Source organism: Coturnix japonica, chromosome 7 (assembly GCF_054131305.1).
Source record: "Coturnix japonica strain WE chromosome 7, WE-NBRP24, whole genome shotgun sequence".
Taxonomy (NCBI): Eukaryota; Metazoa; Chordata; class Aves; order Galliformes; family Phasianidae; genus Coturnix; species Coturnix japonica.
In genome coordinates this window covers 4,131,815-4,155,514 of record NC_140669.1, presented here as the reverse complement: position 1 = coordinate 4,155,514, position 23,700 = coordinate 4,131,815, and the positions used below count along the sequence as shown (strand labels likewise).

At 37.9% G+C, this 23,700-nt stretch overlaps 1 protein-coding gene across 7 annotated transcripts in view; it reads right to left on the bottom strand.

Moving 5' to 3' along the window:
• Positions 1-23,700, bottom strand: part of LRP1B (LDL receptor related protein 1B) — a 553,348-nt gene that overhangs the window by 396,831 nt on the left and 132,817 nt on the right. For 6 of the 7 annotated variants that reach the window (XM_015869153.3, XM_015869152.3, XM_015869154.3 and 3 more), the window contains exon 2: positions 13,025-13,150. The exons of the other annotated variant lie outside the window; for it this stretch is intronic. In XM_015869153.3, coding sequence (XP_015724639.2) covers positions 13,025-13,150 — 126 coding nt within the window. The remainder of the gene's footprint in view (positions 1-13,024; positions 13,151-23,700) is intronic. 7 annotated transcript variants of the gene reach the window in all.

The window sequence follows — 23,700 nt, the reverse complement described above, 5'->3', positions numbered from 1 at the left end:
TCACCACACCTGGAACTTCTCAGATTGGCCTTAGCATGTGACAACCTGTATATTTAAAAGTCTGTGGCAGGACTGTGGAAGTAGTTGTTATTTTATCAAATAGTAACATTAAGCTATACTAGTCATATTATAATGCCACATCTAATTATCCTCTCTGAGACTCCTCAGGCCTGAGCAATTACAGGATAACATTTGTAACCCCGCTTTTTGTTTTTTTCCTTCTTGGAGTGACTGAAACAGATCCCATTACAGTGTAACTCTCTTAAAACAAGGGGTGAAAATTCTATTCCAATAGCGACATATTCCCAGTTGACATCCAATGGGTGGAAAAACAAACCCAAACCAAGCTATGAAATGCAGCGACCACTGAACTATGACAAAAGTCAGGTTTTGCTGCGCTTGCACCACCCAGAGTATCAACCTGCAGTGACTGGCTGCCCTGGCAGCAGAGGCACGCCCACAGTTAGGCCAACCCCATGACAGACAGCTGGGGCAGCATCTGGCATCTGCCCAAAAAAGAGATGAAAGAACTGAAATTACATTACTTTGTGAGAGTTTGCACGGCATGGAAAAGATAAAAGAATCACCTCCTCAGAAAACAAATTTGTCACTGAAGTAACAGGCAGCATTTCAGCACAAAATGAATAGACTATTAGCTTTCAGCAAATGGGGTATTTATGGGTTTTAAATTGTACATTAGTGCTCAAGCAACAATGATATTTATACTGCACATCAACTGGAAGAACAAGAGAATAGTGAGCTAAAACTGAGGACTTAGATTAGCGATCACGTATGCCCTGAGGGAGTATGAGATCTAAACAGATGCACACAAAGCAAGCAAGACGCAGTGATATTAGGAGAATGATGCCAACTGAGTCAACAACACAAAAAAGCTGCTGTTCAGAGGTGTCCAAAGGATATCAGTCTGCAGCCCCAATAGACAGTCTGGAAACCAAAGGGGTTTAATGAAAGAAGGGAGAAATGCTGAAAATAAGAGTTGTGCAGAGATAACATCTCCCCAAAAGCACTACCCAGTCCTTTTACAACACAGCGGGCACAAATGAAGCACACACAGCAACATGTGTGTGGCAGCCAGAATGAACTGGCATTCACTGGAATGTTATACTGTCATTTCATACTGGTTTGCAATATAGGAGTTTTCCTTAGAGGGGCATAAGCTGAAACATCAACAACGTAACAGTATTAAAAATTCCCATTTTCTTCCTGTAGATATTAAGCTGTAGATATTAACAGTGATGAAATCCTCATCTATTCAAATAGAAATGCGATTTTGACCCCAACACATCACTGTAAAGGCAAAACATGTTTTGATATTTACAAGATGCCAGAATTAGCTGCTCTTCACAATCAACCACACGTCATCCTTGCTGAAATAGAACTGCAAAAGCCTTTCTGGAGGAAAGAGAGAAAAATATGAATTATATATATTATTATATTACATATATATTAATTCAAACTTTAAAAACATTGAATTGTTGCACTTGAACCCTGGAATAAAAGGACTCTCGAAGCCTAAACTGGAAGCAGACCACGCATATGTTAAAAATGTTTCCATGCACCAGGTAAGAAGCATCCATTATGTTTCTTTGACTGAATATGGGATAGAGAACTGTTAAGTTTAAGATGCTTTAGCCACATCCAAGTGGCGTTACAAAATTTATTAGCAAGCAACACAACTGCTTAGGGATAGACACAGTCGTGTTAATACAATAGTCACCAATATTTGGAACAGAAAAGCTCCTGCTCACCTTCAGGGGAGGATAAAGAATGCAGAAGACCCAACCCTGAACCCTGTGAAAGCCATTACAGTTCTCCAGCACTAACTGGGCTGATGCCAGCTCAGGTTATTACACTTTTGTTTGCCTCCCTGAAAGCATAACGCTACAGCAAACCAGGGGATGGTAACGTATTGCCATGCCATGCTGCATTTGTTTTTATTGCCAAGACTCAGTTCTTAATATAGTTGATGCCTTCAACTAGGGTAAGGCATCTTAATGAGCTAAGCACATCCACAGAGTCCTCCACCTAAGATCACTGCCTCACGAGTTTGCTAGGATCGCAGTCCAAATATTACTGATGCCATTTTAAAAAGCTAAAAGCATCTCACTAAAATGAATTTGTCATTATAAATAAACGACAGCAGAGCAGGCACGTAGCATAGTACATTTACCAAGGCTATCACATAGCGCTAGGAATTAGCTTTGGTACTTAGCATGCTCCTGGGCTGATAACAGTTATGGGTTTTACATATACTTTTTACTTTGGCAATTCCAGTTTCTAAAAAAAGAAATCTTACTGTCAACTCAATGCATAAATTTGATATTAGTCTTTCAAGGGATTTTGTCTATCCCAATATCATTAAGTATTACCAACAATAAGCCTGTGTCTCAGCCCAGACACACTGAGCTCAGCAATAAGCATATTACTGAGCCCAGTAATTACTGAACCCAGTGATAAGCCCGGGCAGTAAAGCAGCATTTACCCTGGCAAGCCCTCAGCTTTTACAGGTATACCCAGTACAATACTGGAGGAGTTGTACCAATGAGTACCACAGTAATGACATATAGAGCTACAAGATCACTCATGTATGTTCACCCTGTATATAACTCACACTGTAAGGGCCATATATATATGGCCCATACTGGAAGGGGAGGCTATACAAGAAATTAAAATCCAGAGTAAAACATGAAACTTTGAGGAAACAATGGGTGTTTCATCATTGCTTCTTCTATACTATTGACTTCTCAGTAGCAGCTTTACACATCTTTTTGCAAACCTCCCCAAAATGGAAAAGGAGAATTCTCCTCGACTGCACATGAATCTTTTCAGCTATTTATTACAATAAAATAAAGTCAGTGCAAGGTAAAGAGTTCTGTTGAAGAATCACACAGTATTTTTTTAATGCATTCAGAATAGTAGGGCTGCTGGCAAGTCACACATGAGAACACATACAGCTGAGTCATGAAAAAAAATTGAATAAACACACTAAGATTTAGAGATGTCTGTTTTACCACAAGAAAAGCAACCAAGCCATCTGGATGTGTGCAGTTTTCCCTTTCTTCCCAGGCTTAGATCGCTCCCTATTGGAATGAAGTATTACAATTACATTGGAAAAGTGTTTAAAAAACACACACAAAAAAAAAAATCTATGCTGCTGACAGGAAAAGATAGAAGTGATTGACTACAAGGAAAGGAACTGAAGAGCGTTCAATAAAGCTCTGTGGCTGAGTAGCTGACAGACTCAGTACAGACAGGTGAATCACTGCGGGTGTTATACAGCATGGGCTGAGACGCAAAGTCTGCACAGTTTGCACTGACCTACATAGGAAGGTCTATGCTGGAAAACTTGGGAACTGATCAGATCCTGCAGCTCTACTGCTGCCCCTTGCGAGTCCAAGGGCTGTTTCTCACTCGTTCTACTCAGCCTTCCCCAGCTGTACAAATGGGCAGCTGCAGCAGAGCATTGCTTCAGCAATGCCACAGCACTAAGCCCTGCCTGCATTATCGATGCTGTCCACATGAACTGCTGTATGCTCTCATCTTTCTGGGTACCAATCCTGACAGCAGCAAGGCAAAAAAACAAAGAGAGCAGATATTCGGGTCAGGGAACATTGTATACATCATTTCAACCTATCATAAGTGCAAGTAAATAAATACATCTTTTTCTTTACGTGTAGCTTAAAGTTACTATTGCTCTAGCTTAGCAGGAAACATTTATCTATTCACATTTTTTTCTTTACTTCCTGAAATTGAGCTCCAACTTTTAAGAGACACCCACTGTGAATGCAGAATTCCTCTGTCACACGGTAAGAACTGTTTTGGACAGGTAATTCACAACAGCCTTTTCCTGTGGCCCAGACACAGAAAGCATGGCTAAAAAGCCAATGACAATGACTTCAAGGACCAAACCTTAAAGGAGATGGGCAGAGAAAGAACAAACTGTTCAACAAATGAATTGTTTCAAAGCCAACCTTATTTCTTTATCTGGAGACAGCTTGCTCACATAAGACCACTTTAAAGATAAGGCTTCTTAACTTGAGATATTTGCCCAAGAAGGCTGTGGATGCCCCATCTCTGCAGGCATTCAAGGCCAGGTTGGATGTGGCTCTGGGCAGCCTGGTCTGATGGTTGGTGACCCTGCACACAGAAGGGTGTTGGAAGTGGATGATCATTGTGGTACTTTTCAAACAGGCCATTCTGTGATTCTATATTATGCGGTTCTTCCACACGTTTTGCTTGCCGTGCCAATCAATCACCAGCAGTCTTTGTACCACGTATATTTCTTTTTTTCTCCTGGATTTAAAATCTTTTCCATACTCTTAAGCTTCTTTTTATTAAAAGAAAAAAATCTGGCTGCTAGAGCTAGTAATATATTAATTATGTAACAAAAATAAATGCTTCCGTTAATGTGTTTGATTAACCATACAAAACACTTTATTTGATTTTATTTGTATTTAAGATTTCCTGTTTTCCCTGAAGTATTTATTATCCAAGTCATGATTCTTCTAATCTTAGTTATACTCCGGGACTGAAGTACTCTTTATATCAGCATTTCTCAGATGCTTTTATCATGGATATATTACAACCACGTTAATGAGCTGCTTAGTATTCATATATTAGACTTTTCCTCATTTTATATGGAAATAATACTATAAAAATTCTAAGAATACTAGTTTTATGTGCACGATAATGATGAGATGCAAAGCAAATAAGAAGGAGAAAAATCTGTGGTGGCAGTGAATATGAAATGGATTAGTACATCGTCAATGTGCTTTACATTGGTATAAAATTATTAAGCATGTAATTAAGTAGGATCAATTACACTGTTTGTTTTTAAGGTAATGTTTTAGATATTCTAGACGTTTTATCTCTTGGAATTTAATTTCACACTTTAATGATCTTCTTGTAATTTCCCTCTCCTGCTATGAAGTCACACAGTCAGGACAAACACAAAACCTGCTACGTATCAGGAAGAGACTGGGGCGTAAGGCCAGGCCAAAGTCACTGCAAAGTATGCTAAGAACAAGGGAAATTAAATAATTTTGTAAACACAAAAATAGTTTGGTTGAGCTGACCTTGTTTGTCAGATGAATTCCAATCCACAGGATCGTTAGCAGGAAAGAAATTAAACAGTTACTTGCAGCAATGGCAGACCTGACTTGGATGACCTCAGAGACAACTCCAGTGTAGCCAAAGTACAATGAGATGTTGCTTTATGGGATCCTAATGAATCAAACGGCTGGCCTTCAGCACAATGCAAGCTGCATGCAGATCATAGGAATAAATAAACTAAAAACTAAACTAGAAGCCTTACTCTGCCTAAGAATCACTGCCTTGAGTTTATAATTGTTCAGTGGTAAATATGAGTCCAGCAGCCTCTCAAGGAAATACGTACACAAACATGGGTCCAGTTGTATAAATCTACGTTCTAATGAAGAAAACAAACTGAATTGTTTCATGTTGGGCATACCCAAGATTTACACAGAAATGCACCCTAAGTTCCGAGGGCACAGCACAGATACCTGCTAAGCCAGAGACACGTGGGTACTGATGTTTCTTTGACTAACATTAAGATGAAAGTGCTTCAAGCAGTGCAGAAGCATGAAGATGCTTCATTTCTATCAGTAACATTTCACCTAGAAGTACCAGGACAAGCTACTAAAACAAAGACATTCTGGATTAGAACTGCACATCCAAAGCTAACGTACATAACTCAGTCCTGAAGAATACCTTTGGAATGGATTCTTGTTCATCATTTCCTGTTATGCCTTATTTGAAGAGTAAAATGTAGCACTGTTGAATTCAGACTTCTGGCTCCTTATACTTTTTTTCATAGTTATACATTATTTGTGAGCAAAGCTTTTGTCTTGCATTATTTCTTCATCCATAGCAGAGTGCCCTCTTTGCTGACTAAATCTACTGTGCATTACAGAACTAAAATCATATCTGAATTCTTATTTTAAATCACGGCCCTATTTTCAGAAAGAGCAATTTTACTTTCCTTGCAGAAAGCCATCTGCCTGCTAATGAGAGATGTTTTCATCAGTAATTTTGAGAAGAAAAATGGTTATTGCACGTTAGCATTTCCAAAGTGACAAATAAAGAATACCACCCGGCTCGCTATTTTAATACACTTCATTTCTCCTGAAGCAGGATCTGCAGACCAGACGTACCATTATAATTATACACATTTGTAATGAGTCTCAGAGCCATCGGGGCCCACAATGAAGTAGCATCACCTCAGATAAAAACCTTTCAACAAGAAATTTCATAGGTAATATTGCCATAATTTATATATCCTCGCATTATCAAAAATTACCTTCTTACACCAGCAAAGCCAAAAAGGGTTTTGAAGATGTTATATACTTCTCTTTTTTCTAAATATGTTTTTAATTTTTTTCAATACCTACTCAATAGACCAGGCTGTGTTACAGTAATTTCTCTACCTCCATTTTGCCAAAGCTATTCCTGGTGCAGAATGGAATGACATCCTAACAATCAAGGTTATCACAATCACCTTGATATTTGGCTGAATTATCACATTTAAGGTGCATTTCACCTTTCCCAAAATACTTTCTATCCTGATGCTGAATAGTTGACAAGTTGGCAAAAGACAAAGGACTGCTCAGGAAGATAAGAACCAAGGCAGGAAATGAAGGAATAAGGATTAGAGCACTACTGAAAAGGATGAGACCCGAGGGAGGAAAGTGATCTGTTTAGGATGACGTCAGAGGAAAAGTAAAGCAAGTAGAAGATGACACAGAGTTTTAGACACAGAGTTTTAGTAGTTCTATCAGCAAAACCACCAAAGCAGAAAATATGGGGGGGGGGGGGGGGGGGGGGGTGTTTAAGAAATTAAGTGCCAGCAAGAGCTAGAGACATATATTTGTGGGAAAATGCAGAATTGAAATAAAAACAAAAAGCCAAATACAAAAGTGCCTGGGATGAATTCACCTATGCTACAATTTCACATCTCTCCCCCTCAATGACTAATGTCAAATGGCCAGTAAACTCATGAAGTCCCCATTTTAGTGATTTTTTTTTTGCCCCCTGTGCAACTTACTTATTGGTGCGGCTCCTCTGAACATAAGACTATTGCTTAACTCCTCTGTAGGGACAAAGAAGCACACACATCCCTCCTGTGAAACTAGAATCCCTGCAACTGCACCTGAAAGACCGCCCATGCCCAAACTGTGATCTCCACTGAGACACAGATCTATTTTTTTGCAGCCAAATAGTGTGAAGAAGGTCAGGGCTGCAAAACATATGGCTGGATTAACAGCCAGTGCAACCTCACATAAGAGAAACTGTGGTGTCTTGCCACCTCCTTTTTTGATGTCTTAGGAAAACAAAAATGCTTTGGTTTAAAAACTTGCAAACTTGGTCAAAGTATGACTTGCTTTTATAAGTTTTTCATAAGATTGGTATTTTCTTGTCTTATGAGTATATATCCCATTAGAGTTCCTTCTGCGTAAGAAGTGAAATTTTAGCAAGCAATTAATCCATAAATGAGCTGTTTCAGAGTTTTAGGTACTGGGTATCATCCTTCAAAGGCCCTATCCTGCCCTTGTGTTTATTATACCAACACGTTCCCTCAGACCTTAAAAGAGGCTCATTTTGCCAGCAACAATATGACTGAATTCCCCATGAAACACTTTCAGGAAACCATGCAAAAGATAATCACCTACAGACCAAAGCAGTGTATTTCTAATGACCATGTCACTGTGAGATGCAATGACCTCTAAATCCTCCAATTCTGAACCTGCAGTTGCATATTTTATTCCAGAAATTACAGAGAAAAGAAAAAAAGCAGCTGGTGAGCTACAGAATTCATACCTGTTTGAACTTAAAGCCTCTTGATTGCAAATATATGGAATAGAAATAAACCCTTACTGAATGGTTTTAGGTTTTTTACAATTATGATTATCTTTAATAAAGCAAAAGCAATTAATTCTACTGCCCGCCAAACTGTGGTGTTAACCTGACTGTTGAATACCACCTTCAAAGCAGTCATTTCAGAAATATATATGCATATATATTTATTAAACAAAGAGAAATTACAGCACCCTACAAAAGAAATGCATCCTGTTGGTAACCCCTTGAAGAGAATGCAACATGGCCAACTGTGTCACCAGGAAGATTTCATGCTTCTGATACCAGCTGGAAAAAATTACCCTGCTGTCTACTCTTTTGACCATGATCTGATCTTCCTACCCTATTCCAGCTCCTTCATGTTATCACATATATCACATATCCATCCTTCACTATTAAAAAAAAAAAATAATACACCATAACAGGCCTAACCTTAAACTTCCCATACATCAGATTGCAGTGATGTGACTTGCTGAAGAAGCGATACAAGCACCTATTTTACACAGCAGATTTCCTTGTACACAAAGCAAAATTAGAATAGATAAGAACACAAGATCACTTTTTTTTCCCCCTTCTGTCCAGTATTTTTGACATTTACATTTAACTGCCTTATGGCACCTCATCTTCAATGCATGTTATTTATTGATCTGGGATTTTCCAAAGCTACTTAAGAGTGGTTTGGGAACCAGACTCCTATTGAACTTCAATGACTCTACACATAAAAAGAATTAAGAGCTTTAGGAAATATTATCTATGTTGTTTCATACTGCAGGAGCAACACAGGATCCAATTACCTTATCCTCTTCTGGTAAAACATACTATATTTAGGTACCATACTAACAATTTCTACACTTGTAAAGCTAGTCTTCTCACTTTAATTAACTACTGGACAATGACAAAAACAACTTTAACATATGATATGAGACCACAGAAAGTTATTTCCAGTTGCTGCCTTTCTTATCTTCCTTCAGCTACAGTTTACTCATGATTATAGAAGGTGATATATTTTTATCACCTTTGATTTTTGAGAATCTCTAGGATTCTCAAAATCCTAGAGAAAGATTATCATCAGAAATCATTTCAACATCTTGTGATAAAGTTCCACCTATTCAAGCTTCTAGAAGCATGGACCATTCATAGCTGATTATTTGTTAAAGAAAACTGAAATCCTTCCATTACGAGTAGCTACAAATACATTATCTATGAGGACTGCATTTGAATATTCATTTGGCTAGCATTAAAGAAAGCTCAAATACAAGGGTAAAGGGGTCAGGAAAAATTATAGTTGGGGACAGTATGAGAAAATTACTGTCTAATGACAAAGGCTGAATTGTTTTTGAAATTGTATTACTGCTAGATTAATTGCATCAAATACTCTCATGCCTTGATAGTAGCATTATCTGATACTGGAACTCTCTCACAAGATATTCTTCGTACTCCAGCAAAATTTAAGTTGATAGGTAGCTCTAATGGGCACCTGCGTCGTAGCAAACTGCAGCCTGGAGCATGTCACAAAATGGTATGAAGAGAGTTCTGGGTATACTCGGGCCAAAGTCTGCACAGAACAAGTATCAGCAAGTACTGATCTTATTCAGTTTCATGGCAAAGAGACAATAAAACACCCCTTGTACTGATCATCACAAAACCCAAACACAATCAGTACGTATCTCTCCAGAAAGATGCTACAGGAAAAGCAATTCTGTTGCCTCATCTGTTTCACCTTCCTTCGCATGATGTGCTCTGACAAAGAACAGTTTGTGAGCTCAGGTTAGAAATGAAACATGCAAAGCAAACAAATTCTGAAGCTGATCACACAAAAATTTCCGTGTGTACTATAAACAGATGGAGTCATTTGCAAATAGACCTTTTAAGTCTCATTCTGGTTAGTAGGACGTTGAGAGGCAAACCTGGCAGTAGGGTATCAAATCTCTCATTAGGAAGCAGTGTGCAGAGAAGAACACGTAAAAGCCTCAACTGCAATGCAAAACACACAAGTACCCTAAAAAGGCAATGCATTAAATTGGTGCTTTGATTGAACTTTTGCACTATTAGCTATACAAAGGGCTATTACTATTTGTTTTTTAAAACTCTATTTCCTTAAATAGTATTTTTAATTCTTTTGCATTTGCCCCAGCAGCACAGCTTAGCAGAGTACCCTATAGGTAACAATAAATAATAAATGATAATTAGGAGAAGAAAAAAAAACAAAAACCTTAAGAAAGTCCTCTAAACATCTGTGGCAACCTCCAGACCATCAACTATCTACAAAGTCAAGCATGCCTGGCCAGATTCTGGGGTGCCTGATACAGCTCTATTGATTTCAAGTAAGCATTCTGCTTTAGCCTACTAAAGAACCAAGCCTCATCCGATTAGGTTAAGTACATTGATTTTTGAATCCTGAGTATTTGCAAAAACTTTATGAACTTGGAGACTTACCACCCCAGGAAGGGGTAGAAATTACTTGGTCAAGTATTTTATTAGTACTATTTTCAGAAATCAGTTTTCTCATGAACAGACCTTTAACAGTAAAGCAACAAAATTTGGTCACTAAATTATTTATTCTGAATTACTGAACCAGGTCCTTTGGTATTCAAAAAAACCATCAGTTCCACTGTGAGCAGAATGAGTTACTGTGGTAGAGAAACAGAGAGAACATATGCAGATGCTGCAGAGAATCACTTCTGCTTCTGCAAACCTATTGCTGTGATGATTTGATACAAGCTGAGAAGTGGGATGGATGCTGTCTTTTGACTCAGAGAAACACAGGCCACGACAAGACAGCTCCATTACTTTTGTCCAAAGCCACCATCAAGTCCTGCCCCGGCTTCTGCCAACACAGTGGCTGAAATACAATATTAACTGTCAACCTTTTTCTTCTTTCTATTCCAGTCCCAGATCTCTCTCTTTCCCTTTTATTTTTTTTTTTTTAATTAAGGTAGTAAAGGGGGCTAGACTGCACGATTCCAGGCAGATTCTTGGGGAAAATAGTTTGTGCAATGACACCTCATTTTTGTACCAGTGAATTTCAAGGCATATGTTAAATCTTGGTTAAAATGCCGGTAGGAGAGAGGCCACAAAGATACTCTGTTGCTATGAGTTTTCTGCAAATAAATGGTTGAGAGATGAGACTAATAAGACTTTTCATATTCTCACCATGGGGAAAAACTGCAGCATGAGAATTTCTCTTTTTAGACACTTTGACATCCTCACGGGAGAGAGGCTAAGAACTTCCACTTGCAGGAAAAGCTTTGATTGATGTCTGCACGTTATTAGAACACAGAAAACCCTATTGCTAGGCACAAATCTGCAGAAAAATCAATCAAACTTCATTTGTTTATGGCTACAGGAACCACTAGCAATATCTGTCAGGCCACACCAAATAATTTACCTTATGTAAGTCATCAAGGAGTTGAGAAATAGAAGCTGCATTCATCTATAAACAGACAGAAGACGCACTGAGTCTGGAAGGTGCTGAGTTCCTGGCATTAACACCACAGAGATGTCATATCTCATTAGGGTATTTTAAGGTGGTTTGTAACTCCTTACAGAGTGATACAACAGGTCGGTGTGAAAATTAAGGAACATGATATTCATCTCCAGTCAGAAGCATCTTAAGTGATGAAGCTGGAGTATAGAAGAGTAATGATGTTAATTGCCAACTTTTGACTTCGGACAGTGTAAGCAATGCATCCTACAGAAATTCTTAAGTGTTCACAAAGGAAAAGTTGCATCCAAAAGGACCCAATTAGCTGGTGTCAGAAGATAGCAGGCTTGTTTTCCCACTCTGATTCCCTTTCTTTTAGTTATCAATAAGCTTCAGAGGTTATGTTTTTAACCCGCTGTGATTTTGAATGGCTTTAATGAACACAGATCTTATGATCCAGTACAATAAACACACAGAGTTCTTGGAAGGGAAATAACCAGAAGTCTAACAGCTAGCTGGATACAAAGCTATGTGCAAAACACCTGGAAGCAAAATAAAACCAGCACGTGTGACAATTTCCGTGCCCTTACTGCAGTCTTCAGTAGGAAGCAGAAAGGTTTTAAACCATCAATACGCTACGCTTCAATGTCATCTTTAGAAATATCAGCTTAGAGACAACAGTGATCGATCAGGAGCACAGAAATAAAATCCTGAGTACACCCGAGGCTTCCGAATGCAACATTTTGTTTTTAAATATCCCCAAAAGTTCCACAAGCACTTCATCAGAGCACCCTCACCTCAGCCCCAGAAGCAATTTCCCTATCAATTTCAGAAACAAACAGTGGAAGGTTGCAATCATCAGTACAGTGTTTGCCAACCAGAAATGCTTTGCAGACATGGTCGGCTTTCTTTCCCTTATGTTAAGGATCAGGCTCTTAAGCACTGCCTGATGCTTGATTTTTTTCTTTCCTATTAGCAGTAAACTACACTTCTAGCCTTCTTGATTGCAAGCATTTCTTTGATGCAAAATACATGTTTCTTCTCATACATTAAGTGATAATTCTGTGGATAATATCAGAAATTCCCTCATTTTCCCCAGAAAGCAAAAAACATATTAAGATTTAATATCACCTAATCATTAGTCTACAAGGCAGATAAGAAAAACAGTCTGTAAGGTTGTTGCTCTGGTCCTCAGAATCTCTTAGTCACATTAAAACATAATAATAATGATAGAAAGACCTTTTATTATAATTAACATGTTTTATTAAAGCTTTCTCTCCTTTTCTTCTCTTCTCCTCACAGTATTTACATCTGCTTTCATTTCTCTCTTTGATGTTTGTATGCTCTTCATACTCTTATGGAAAACACTCTGCACCACTCATTTCCATCCAGCCATTCCTCTTTTCAGTGCACATTTCTCCCATGCCTGACATCGACACTACCCTCTGCAGCTCAATGAGAGCATAGGGAGCATATCCTTTATTGACAGTGTTCATTATAAGGTGGCACACGAACAAAACACCTTTCGTTTCTTTCAACTCTCAGCTAGATACTGGAAGAAATGTGTTTCATTGATATGAAAAATAATAAGTAATTCAAAAAAATAAAAGCAGAGCCTGTTCCTGTTATATAGTTACTGCAAATATGAACAGTACCTTTAAAGGGAGGATAAAATAAGGTGACAAAATTGGCACTTTCCTTACTTACATGTGTCTACAGACTCATCTGAATCATCAGGGCAGTCAGATTCTCCATCACACAGCCAGTGCTGGGAGACGCAAGTGATGCGATCATGGCACAGAAACTCTCCTACGTCACATAACTGATGTTCCTCTGAAAACAAGAATGTTTTAAAATGCAGTAAATAAAAATTGGAGAAAAATAAAGTGACACAATGAAAATTAAAGATGGAAAATAAAGTGACAATGAAATCAGGCATCAAAACGGTGAACAAAAGTAACATGAAACAATAATTTAATGTGATGTCTAATGGCAATGACCTTACTCAGGCAAGATAGCCTTAAAATCTTGGTCCATCCCATAATCATTCCAACCAGACATGAACATGATTAACACTAACTTCTTCTAGGAAGAAGAATGTCAAGAATTCCTACTCTTCAGCTCTTTCATTATTAAGTAAATACATTAAATAGATAAATTCAACAACCTTTAATTTTATGCTTTCATTTTTGAAGCCTGCCGCACACAAAGTATCATCTGCCTTCAGCCACCAAAATCTGATATCCTTGACATATGGAAGAGCTAATTAACACAAGATTACTCCATCATTAATTAACCACTCTTTCATTAATTAAAACTCAGAGCCTGTATGCAATATATTATATTCAATTTATTGATGCATTAATTGTAGTAGTTCTGTCCACAAGGTTGAAACTGCAGATCACTGGAAAGTCTCCTTGCAGATACAACAGAGATTCAGCTTCATTGGAGTCAATACTGACACAGAGATGGAAAAATAAATAGATGGGAAAAAAATAACTAAACTTAATTCCCCCAGTAGATCTACTCACAAGCTCAGTTCACAGCAAAAAACAATAGGTATTGCTACATGTTACTAATCATTGCTAGCAGACCTCAAGTCACAGTCCTAGTCTGCTGGCTTTACCAACTTTTGGACTGATTTGCTGTCATGCAACACCAGCTTTGCTACAGTTTGTGATTAAATGCTTAGTATTATCCAGAAGCCTTACTACACTCATTTCTAAGCTCTGTCAACTAGCAATTAGCATTACAACAAACACCCAGTGTTCCTCCAAATAACTCAGCTGGCTTTCTACAAGGAAAACAAAACACATTTTCCAGACAAAATATACACACTGCATTCTCTAATCCTTTGAAGATATGTTTCTAAACATGCTTGTAAAGCTGACTCTAAGCTTCAAAAGAAAACTTATGGCACAGGAAAGTTCTTTAGGATAGAGCTATGTATTTTGTTAAAATTAACTCATCCATTTCCTATACACACATCTCATTTTCAATGTCAGCCTATAAATCTATCAAGAGATACAATTCAAAGAATTCAAAGTTGCAACTATAAGGTAGATACCATTTGTATTACTTAATATGGCTACCAAAGGACTTCTGTAACTCCATAGGAATTTGCATTTACAGTAAGAAGCTCCATTATATTCATCTTTGTACAAAACAAATGACTGAATATCAGAAAGTTCATATGCTCAAGGAAGCAGTTTTGCTTAAGCATCTCATGGAGATGCTTAAGGTTTCTGCACTGAAAGCTCATCTTGAAAAACTTGCTGGAAGTAAGAAAGAGGGAGGCAGTTTGGCTAGTTCTAGCATTTCAAGGTCATGCAGCAATATGAACAGATCTATATGTGTGTATATATATATACACACACACACATATATACATATATACACACACAACTATATAACTATTTAAAAATCCACAGTAGAGCCATTTGTCTCCAGGGGCCTTGTAGCACAATGTAAACTGCCAGCACTACGTGACTAAACCCAGCAGGCAATTAAAAGTAGCCACAAACAAGTTATCATAGAATGGAATGGTTTGGGTTGGAAAGGACCTCAAGGATCATCAAGCAACAACTCCCCCACTGCAGGCAGGGCTGATGGCACCATATTTACAGTTCTCAAAAACTATATTATAACTTAAGAAGGGAAAAAACCCACTGGTGAATAAATATAAGAAGTTAAAATTTATGAAAACGTGTGTACATAATGGAGTTTACACACCCAATTATCTAAATGCAAAAATTTCTATTGAAAAAGAAATCTCATTTCTTTCCTAATTCCTAACTGGAAATAATTGACTAGAAGGAGAAATCAATGCTGTCATTTATGCTGAAATTTAATACTCTCAAGTATAATCACACACTGCAGCAAGCAAAGCCTCAGCACTGAGAAAAATCACATCTGAAGGTGATGAAGAACTTCAGAATAGCTATTTAAGTTTGTAAACTAAACTTACAATGGTGCTAATAAAAGGATTTAAACACTGATTTAAATGCAAGGTCTGTATTAAATCCTGGCTATAACTCCAGTGGCCATCACTGAAGAATACTTGGCACTAAGGGAAGAACCACTCCCCTGGATGTGCCAGATTTGAAGTGGAATGATAACCAGGATGGCCATGCTGGCATTAATTTAGAGGCTCTGCCATTATGCATCGTTTCATTATGGTCTATGCTTTTATCCATACCAAAATACCTTTTCACTACTCAGTGTCAACTGCCAGTCAAAACATACCCAAACAGCAAAACAGCAAACTCAGAAGAACACTACGTGCCCAAGTGAATAGCATTCAAATGAGGAAATATATGGAAATGGGACATATCCTATAACTGTGCTCAAGGGTAATGAGAGTTTGACACACACAAAAAATGGTAAGACTGCTGACGGGAAGAGGTTTTTATTTATTTATATGAGGAACAGCAGCCAGGAAGTAGTGATGTAGGTGATTATCCCATGACTATTAGAGTACCAGGTTGCCCTAAATCTGAAGATGGTCACTTATAACTGCATAAATAAATATCATCTTGTTTTGAATGAAGCTTATGAAAAGAGCCTATCTTGAAGTAAATAAGATTTAAAAAGCTACTTCATACATAGCTCAGGTACGGGCAATGCATTTGGAGAAAGAGTTTGTTTGCAGCTTCTTTTTTCCCCTTCTAATTAAAACAAGATAACTATTTCCACACAATTAAACTAAATTTAACACTAAAGAAGTTACAGGGAGATCAGCCTTTCATATCCTCTATCTATAGATAAACCCAGCAGAGTGAGAATACTAACATAAAAAAACACTTTAAAAAACAGATCTTGTCTTGAAGAATGGAACTTAATATTAGCTCAGGGTTTTATTGGCTCTGAAAATGTTTTTTCAAACTGTTTTCTTCTGCATATCTATAGAATTATCGCTTCTTTCTCGGCTGCTGTCTTTGAATAATGAATTGGGTCAGTTAATCATAAATACGCTGCAATTGGTGTTCTTTGGGAAAAAAATAGAAGAAAAAAATAACTAAAAAAATGGGCATCTAAGATGGCCTTATTTCTCAATAGAAGAAAACAGTGATTTTCAGTAGCACTTCTCTGCACAGTTTCCTTCTGTATAATGTGTGCTGAGCTGGCAGGCTTAGTGCGGATGAGAAGATTCACATATTTTTAACATACCAATTCTGAGATATGGAGCAGATGGTTAGAAATCATCTCTCTACGGGTAAATGAATGCTTTGTCTCCCAAAGGACAGCACTCCTACCCTTGGCTGCAAACACCTGGCAATGCCTCTTAGAAGGAAAGTTTCACCAACAAATATCCAACAGTGCCTTTGTCAGTGCTTCAAGAGAGAAAAAAACACAGTCTGTAAAAAGACAAGCAACAAGTTTAAGAGGACAAAGCTCTAAATCTCCATTAGGAAGCTAATTAGATGTGTATAATTACAGTAAAGCTGGAAAAAATAATAACTCTGAGTTGGATTTATCAATACTTGCACTTTCCAAAGTTTCACATACTCCTATCTGCAGCACACTGCAGGTCATCAGGCATCTTAACAAGGACTGTGCAGGAGATAGTGTCTATGTAATCAAGTGCTTCTTCAGTTCTACAGCAAGAAGGTAAATGATTCACTGTGACTGATTAGTATCTGCTTTTATCAAAGATCCAGGCACTGACAGTGCACTCCTTGCCCTCCCACACAGCCTGGTGTCCTGGGACTGATACCAATCAAGGTATCACCTGTGACAGTTAATGAGCATCATATTGTCTCAAACTGGGTGCTCAGAGACCTGATAACAGACATTTAGTTCAACAGACAGCTCCAAGTTGTAGAACTAGGAGTCAACCATCTTACCCCACAAATAGCAAGCAGCCCACGAACACCCTGGAGAGTTGTCCAAGCAAGAAACTGGCTGCACACCCAGTTCCCTTAGCAGGAACACCTCTTGAATTTACTCAGCACCTGCGCACATTCACCCAGTACATGTTGATGCCTTACAAACAGATCTGAAGTAAGGGATTGCTTGTTTTTAAGCTACACTAGCTTTGCTAAGATTTGAGCTTATATTTCTTATGCACACCCACCCCCTGTGTACTAAATAGTCAAGGATATCAAGCCATTTTGAATCATGTTAAGTCACTGTCATCATTGCTTAAATTATATTTTATCTATTTTATTTAAATATCTTTCTGCCTTCCTGTTACAAGTGAAGCATGCAGTGCTTTAGTCTCCATCCATGACCCCTCAGATGGGAGCTGCCCCTTGTGCTGCTGTCCTCAGAATGCCTCAGTCTCCATCTGCTGAGAACACCCAAGAGTCCCCAGAAAAACCAAACTTCCCATATGGCAACATTCGGAAAAAAAAAATCAACAAAAATAATCAACCTAACGGCCTTAATCCATTATAGAAGGAAGTTTGCTCATTAAGGTTTCAGTACATATTCATAACAACAACACGTGTTAACTATTCCAAAGATATATATTCAAACACAAGCTTCTAACTGATATGATATGCCAGCAAATGAATGACTAGGGGATAGAAAAGATCATAATATCTAAACTGTTTTGTAAAACAAGCTTAAGCTAACTGGAAATTAGAGGATTTTATGCATTCAATATTGTGAATTTTGGTGCTAACACTCCAAAGAAAGATGGAGACATACCTGCCCAAAAAGCACTTACTTCAGAAGTAAAAGAGCTGGAAGACTAAGGGAAATTAGAAAGGCCAATGGCAGCAAGCACAGAACTGGGCTTTAGGTGTACTTTTACATTCTGATCCACTCAATGGGGCCTACATTACATGTGTACAACTGTGGGGAACTCATATCGATGATAACAGAGCAGTTCTGCCATGTTTCAAATATATTATGCAACCATAAACTTGCACTTTAAAGTCCTTAATTAGCCTTGCTTTGATTTTAATTAAGTTATCTTCATTACAAGAGCTTAAAAACTCAGAATTTCTTTCCCCCTCTCAAAAGCATGTTTTCCATTTGGGATTTTCTTTGATCTCTCACTCTGAAACATGGAAGGTTTTGCAGATTAATTTCTGCAAATTTTACTCAGAAGTTGGAAAGTATATTCTGGTAGTAATTTATGATAGAATTCGTCATATGCTAAAACCTAAATTACTATAACTGAAAGGGAGATGGGAAGAGAAAGCATGCACTATTACGGTTCCTTCTTAGGATGTCTCAGACTGACATAATCCTTTCCCAACCTTTTTACTTAAGCCTACATTATTAAGAGCCCAATATACAGTAAAACATTCAAGTTTTGGCTGAGCTGAAGTACAGACAACATGCTTGGAGTGTGTCTAACAAAATGATAAGCAGAATTTTACACTCAGAGTCTAAAAGAAATGCTGTTATCACTGGCTTCTGTCCTTCTCAGTTCTGTACAAAGTCAGAGCAGTTGTTTTGTTCGTGGTATCCAGTGATCTCCCCTGATCAACTAGGCTTTGATTAGTGGCCCTGCTCTGGAAAAGGGCTCAACAAGCAACATGTTTCTATGCATACATACCATCCACAAGTAAGAATGTGTATGTTTTATGTATACTCATTCAGTTCCCAATGTGTTAGTCATCAATCAGCAGTTACTAATCAACTAATTGCATAGGCAAAGCACATACAAAGGTACCAGTCACTGGCATCAACATATGTTCAGCTCCTGCTACACACCTTCAGACAGTGTGTGGAGATATTCCCCAGTCTGCACATTTGACCCCCCAGCACGGTTGCAGGCACTTTGCTTACTGTTTGGTCAGTCTTCTAATTGCCATCAGACATCCTAGTTCTCAGTCCATAACCTCATCTATAAAAATTCACGCTCAGATTCCATACGTACATTATTAGACAGCTAAAATAATTCTTCACGTTTTTCAAACTTGTCCAGTGTTAGAGATCAAGCTGAGCAAGTAATGTTAGAGATTACTATTAACAAGAAGACCAGAAACATCCACTGCTTTATACAAATCATATTTTGGCAGCCAGGAGGTGATAAACCTAGGAGTAGCCTTGTTCCTCTCATTTTTGCTTTTCCTTTGACTACACAGTACCCATTAAAGAGGCTGACCCTGTGTCCCCTCCTGTGGATTTGAACCATAGAAGGTTATTATTCTGCCTTAATTTGGCACACTTTATGGATAGAGAAGTCTAAGAAATACTCAGATAATGAGAAAGACCCAAATATTCCCAAGATGATTTTTACCTAATCAAGAAGGGGTCACACAATACTACATAACTCAGCAAACTATGAAATGGCATTATAGCAATGTTATCTAACGACACAAGAAAAAAAAGCTACAGAAGAGCAAGACACCATCTTTATTACAATAGAGCTATACTAATAGGAAAAGCATTATTTCTAATCTTGTAATTTGCCAAGCCCTACTCCAACTAGTCCTGTATAAAATGTTTAAAGTCCTAACAAGCCCACCGCAAATTAGCTCCTTACAATTACCTTTTATCTTCCTGAAAACTGGAGGAAACAAGCACATTCCTCAGTGAAAGGTTGCTCTTCCCCCAACAGCCAGGCTTCAAGTGACTATTAACTTCAAGATGATGAGTCAGAGAGACCATCACTTATTCCCTTATATACAAAGAACAACAATCCCTGTAAGAGCCACCACCACACCCCTTCAGCTGCTGAAATCCAGACGGTGCCAAGATAAACAGAAATAAAACTGCTCATTTGTGAGAGGTCCTCAAAGGTTTCCAGTCCTCTGTCTTCCACATGCCACAAAAGAAAATCATTTATGTGGAATCTGTAAGCCTCTCCATCTCAGCTTGTATTATCATATTGTTTTCAAAATACCATTTCATTTGCTGTGGTGTAAAGTCTCCCCATCAGGAGGGAACAGTTGCAAGAGAGGACCTTACGAGGACTATATTTTTTTTCCTATTTATTATTAAGGAATAATGAGGATCTTGACAGGAACCTTACTAGGACACTCTGCAATCCATGACTCCTACCTAAAATAGCTGTATCTCAATAGTCAAGACAAACTTCCACATGCAAAAGAAATTCAGGAAGCATTCAGGAGAGATAGCTTGCATAATACATTACTTCGTACACTTACTCTACTGCCTCTTGAGGAAATTCACCAGAGAAAAGATTAAACCCTCAGTCTCTCAGCTGCTTCTCCCAGGATTATATCTCCAAAAGATAGGAAATATACACTCCTGAAAAGAAGAAATGAGCAGAAGAACTGGGACTGAAGAAAAGTCACCCTGAGCCAATTTCAAGACCATTTCAGTTCAGTGCACTTTTTTCCCCCTCTACTATCTGCATTAGCTGTTTTAACCAGGCAATTTCCAAGTACAATTTTAACTTCTTTACCTTCTATATTTAATTGTAACGTTTCCAAGGTAAAATTGCTTCTTAACAGCAGAAGGAAATCTTGAGTTAAGACAAAGCTGGGGTTGTGCTTATTATTGGCTGTTGATTTGTCTGCTCTGCATCAGATCTCATGGTGGTTTCAATGCTGGACCAGATAGGTTAATCCTGAAACCGTTTGGTCTTCCAACAACTAAATGGCAATGGCTCATTCAGGTATTCTGAACAGAGAGAATGTTTGCAATAACATGCAACCTAGCTGTCATTACTGCAATCAGATCATATTTATCCAGCTCAGAACTGCTGCTTACAGCTCACATTTAAGTGCAGCAACACCGAGCAATCCATCTCCTCTATCTACTTTTTTGTCATTCTATTGCCAATCACTTACTGCTAACTGCTCTGCTAACCATGATCATGTCATGGAGATAGTGGCTGAGTCTGACAGATAGCAAAGATGGTTTCCCCCCCAAGAGTGATAAATGCAAAGGCCTGGGGGAGACACATGCCAGAACTTGCAACCTGCATGTCATTTAAATACACCAGCATAGTGCACAATGACATGGGGAATGGCAAGACACAAGTAGAGAGAACCAAATTCTTGGGGGAAACCCCAGAAGGCGCTCAGCATTAAGACATTCTTGCAGTGACAAAGGAAAGGGCTCTTGTGAAGCAAGGGTTACGGATGGCAGGCTTCTATCTTAGAACAGTCCCATTTAAAATGACAGAAAATAACACTGAACAGGCTTTGACAGCAGATGGAATCCTATTGCATAATTCAATTTTAATGACTAAAGAAGTCTGAAATATGAAGGTTTTTGTTTTGCGAAACAGAAGACTTGCATGAAATTAGGCAGCCAAATCTACTACTGTAAGCAATTACATATGTTTAATATATGTTAATTTTAAATTGGAATAATTAATCTACAGGAAAATAGTGTCAAAGAAATATCCTTGTGCTAAACTCAGTGGTTAAAAGGATGGAAGAACAAGGAGTAAACCAGGCTTCCTAAATGCAATCTACATGCACAATTAAAAGGAGTCTTATTATCAAGGTTAAGTATTCCATTGAATTGAGATACTGCATAACTTCAATACCAAAAAAGAAATAAATCACAAAAAAAAAAAAGTAGGTTTTAGCATTCAAAACCTACAATGAAAAGATAACTATTTTTATATAAATCATTGTTAAATCGCTGTTACATAAAACTTTGACTATATTTTTCTGGGCCCCACAGAAGCCATATCCATTATTTAAATAGCTCTAATCAACAGCTCTAAGTTAAACAATAAGAATTAAGCCAATGGCACACCAATGGGTCACCTAATAGAAGCCTCACGGCAATTTAACAGCCAGGAAATTAGTTAAAATTGTGGTCTTCCACAGTTCAGGTCTATCTTTTTTGATAGCATGATGCAAAACAGATAATTTAAGGTGTAATTTAGAAACGCTCTCATTGAATAACAATTTTCATACCAGTAGAGCTCTGTGATTTTAGGTAATGCTGCCAGTAGATCTTAAACGTGAATATCTGAATATGGATATTCAGAAGTAGTAAGATGTAATATTTATCAAGTCACTACTGGAAAGTTTTAAATATTACTTACAGAGCCAGCTTGTATTCTCTCCAAAAAGGCAACGTTACAAAGACAGATCATATTGAAATAATGGGCAGACTTCATATCTGCAGCTTTACGCACTGTAAAAATATAGCCAACATAAATGCACATTGCATCGCTTAGAACAGCACAGTGTCAGCTTGCTGCCTACAAATAAGTTTTGAAACCACCCCTACTTGGATTTATTATCCCATGCAGGACAGCAGGAATAGCATTGTGTGAGTTATAGGAGCACTGAGTACAGGCACACAGATTAATGAGTACACACACAATTCACACCTTGGGCGTGAAAAGGAAACAGTCAAACCTTTGACACTGTCTGACCTGGAAGATAAATTCATAAAAGAACAAGAAGACCATCACAGGCCTTGGGTTCAGACCCATATCAAAAACCTTTATTTTTATAAAAGCAAGCTGGGAATTGCCCATCTTCTAGAATAGAAAAATAATCATGCTGTACTTAATCTTTTGTAATGCTAACATCTTTAATAGAAAAATAATTGGTAAAGAATAGTGAGAGCATGGCACAATTGTATATATAAATTAAGTATGAAACTACTTAAAAGAAAAACAAAACATTATGAATTTAGACTGTTATTACTTTCATTCATTGAGATGAAATTCTATTAGCCTTCATAAAGGTTAACTTGCATTTAAAAAAACCACTGTAAACATAAGACAAAAGATAGAAGGAAAAATAAAGAAAACATTTGATCAAAGCTTTGTAAGGACAGGATTTTAAAAGATAATGGCAATATTTGGACACTTGAGAAACAAAAAACCCAACACCGTGCTCATATGGAAGTAACGTTTAATTCAATAGCAGAATTGCTATCAACGGGCCATCAGCCATCATTTTCATATCCCTGCAGTCCCTAAAGCTACCAAAATCACATGAAATGGTCAAGATGATGGAAATGGGCAATTGGGATGAAACAATTTCACTTTTTAACGTAACTCCTTTCTTAAAGCTATCACATATCCGAGGATTGAATGGTAGCCAATTCAATCCTAACTTTCAAAGGGTACCAAGGCAGTCACGGAAATCATGGTCATAAGTCTGATGTGCTGAATAAGGAGTTGCTGGAAACTGCATTAATGTGCAGGATGGACACCTGAATAAACACAGCACACCACAGCTCTCTGAGTGGAAACTCCCATCTTACCACAAAGCAGCCTAGAGGGAAACTAGCAAATCAGCTCATCTTTAACCCAGCTTTCTTTGGTCCAAAACTTTATAACTACTCTGGAGAGCTTCCACATGTGGGCAGCAATAATTAAAATTCAAGTGAAGACTGAGGAGATGGAAAAGGAAACCAGAAACTCCATATTCAGGAAAAAAATAGGGCAGCTTTAAATAAAACCCAAGACACCTGTAGTTAGCAAGCTCAGGACAGAACTTGCGGAGATCATCATTTTCGTAGGTCAAAAGGCT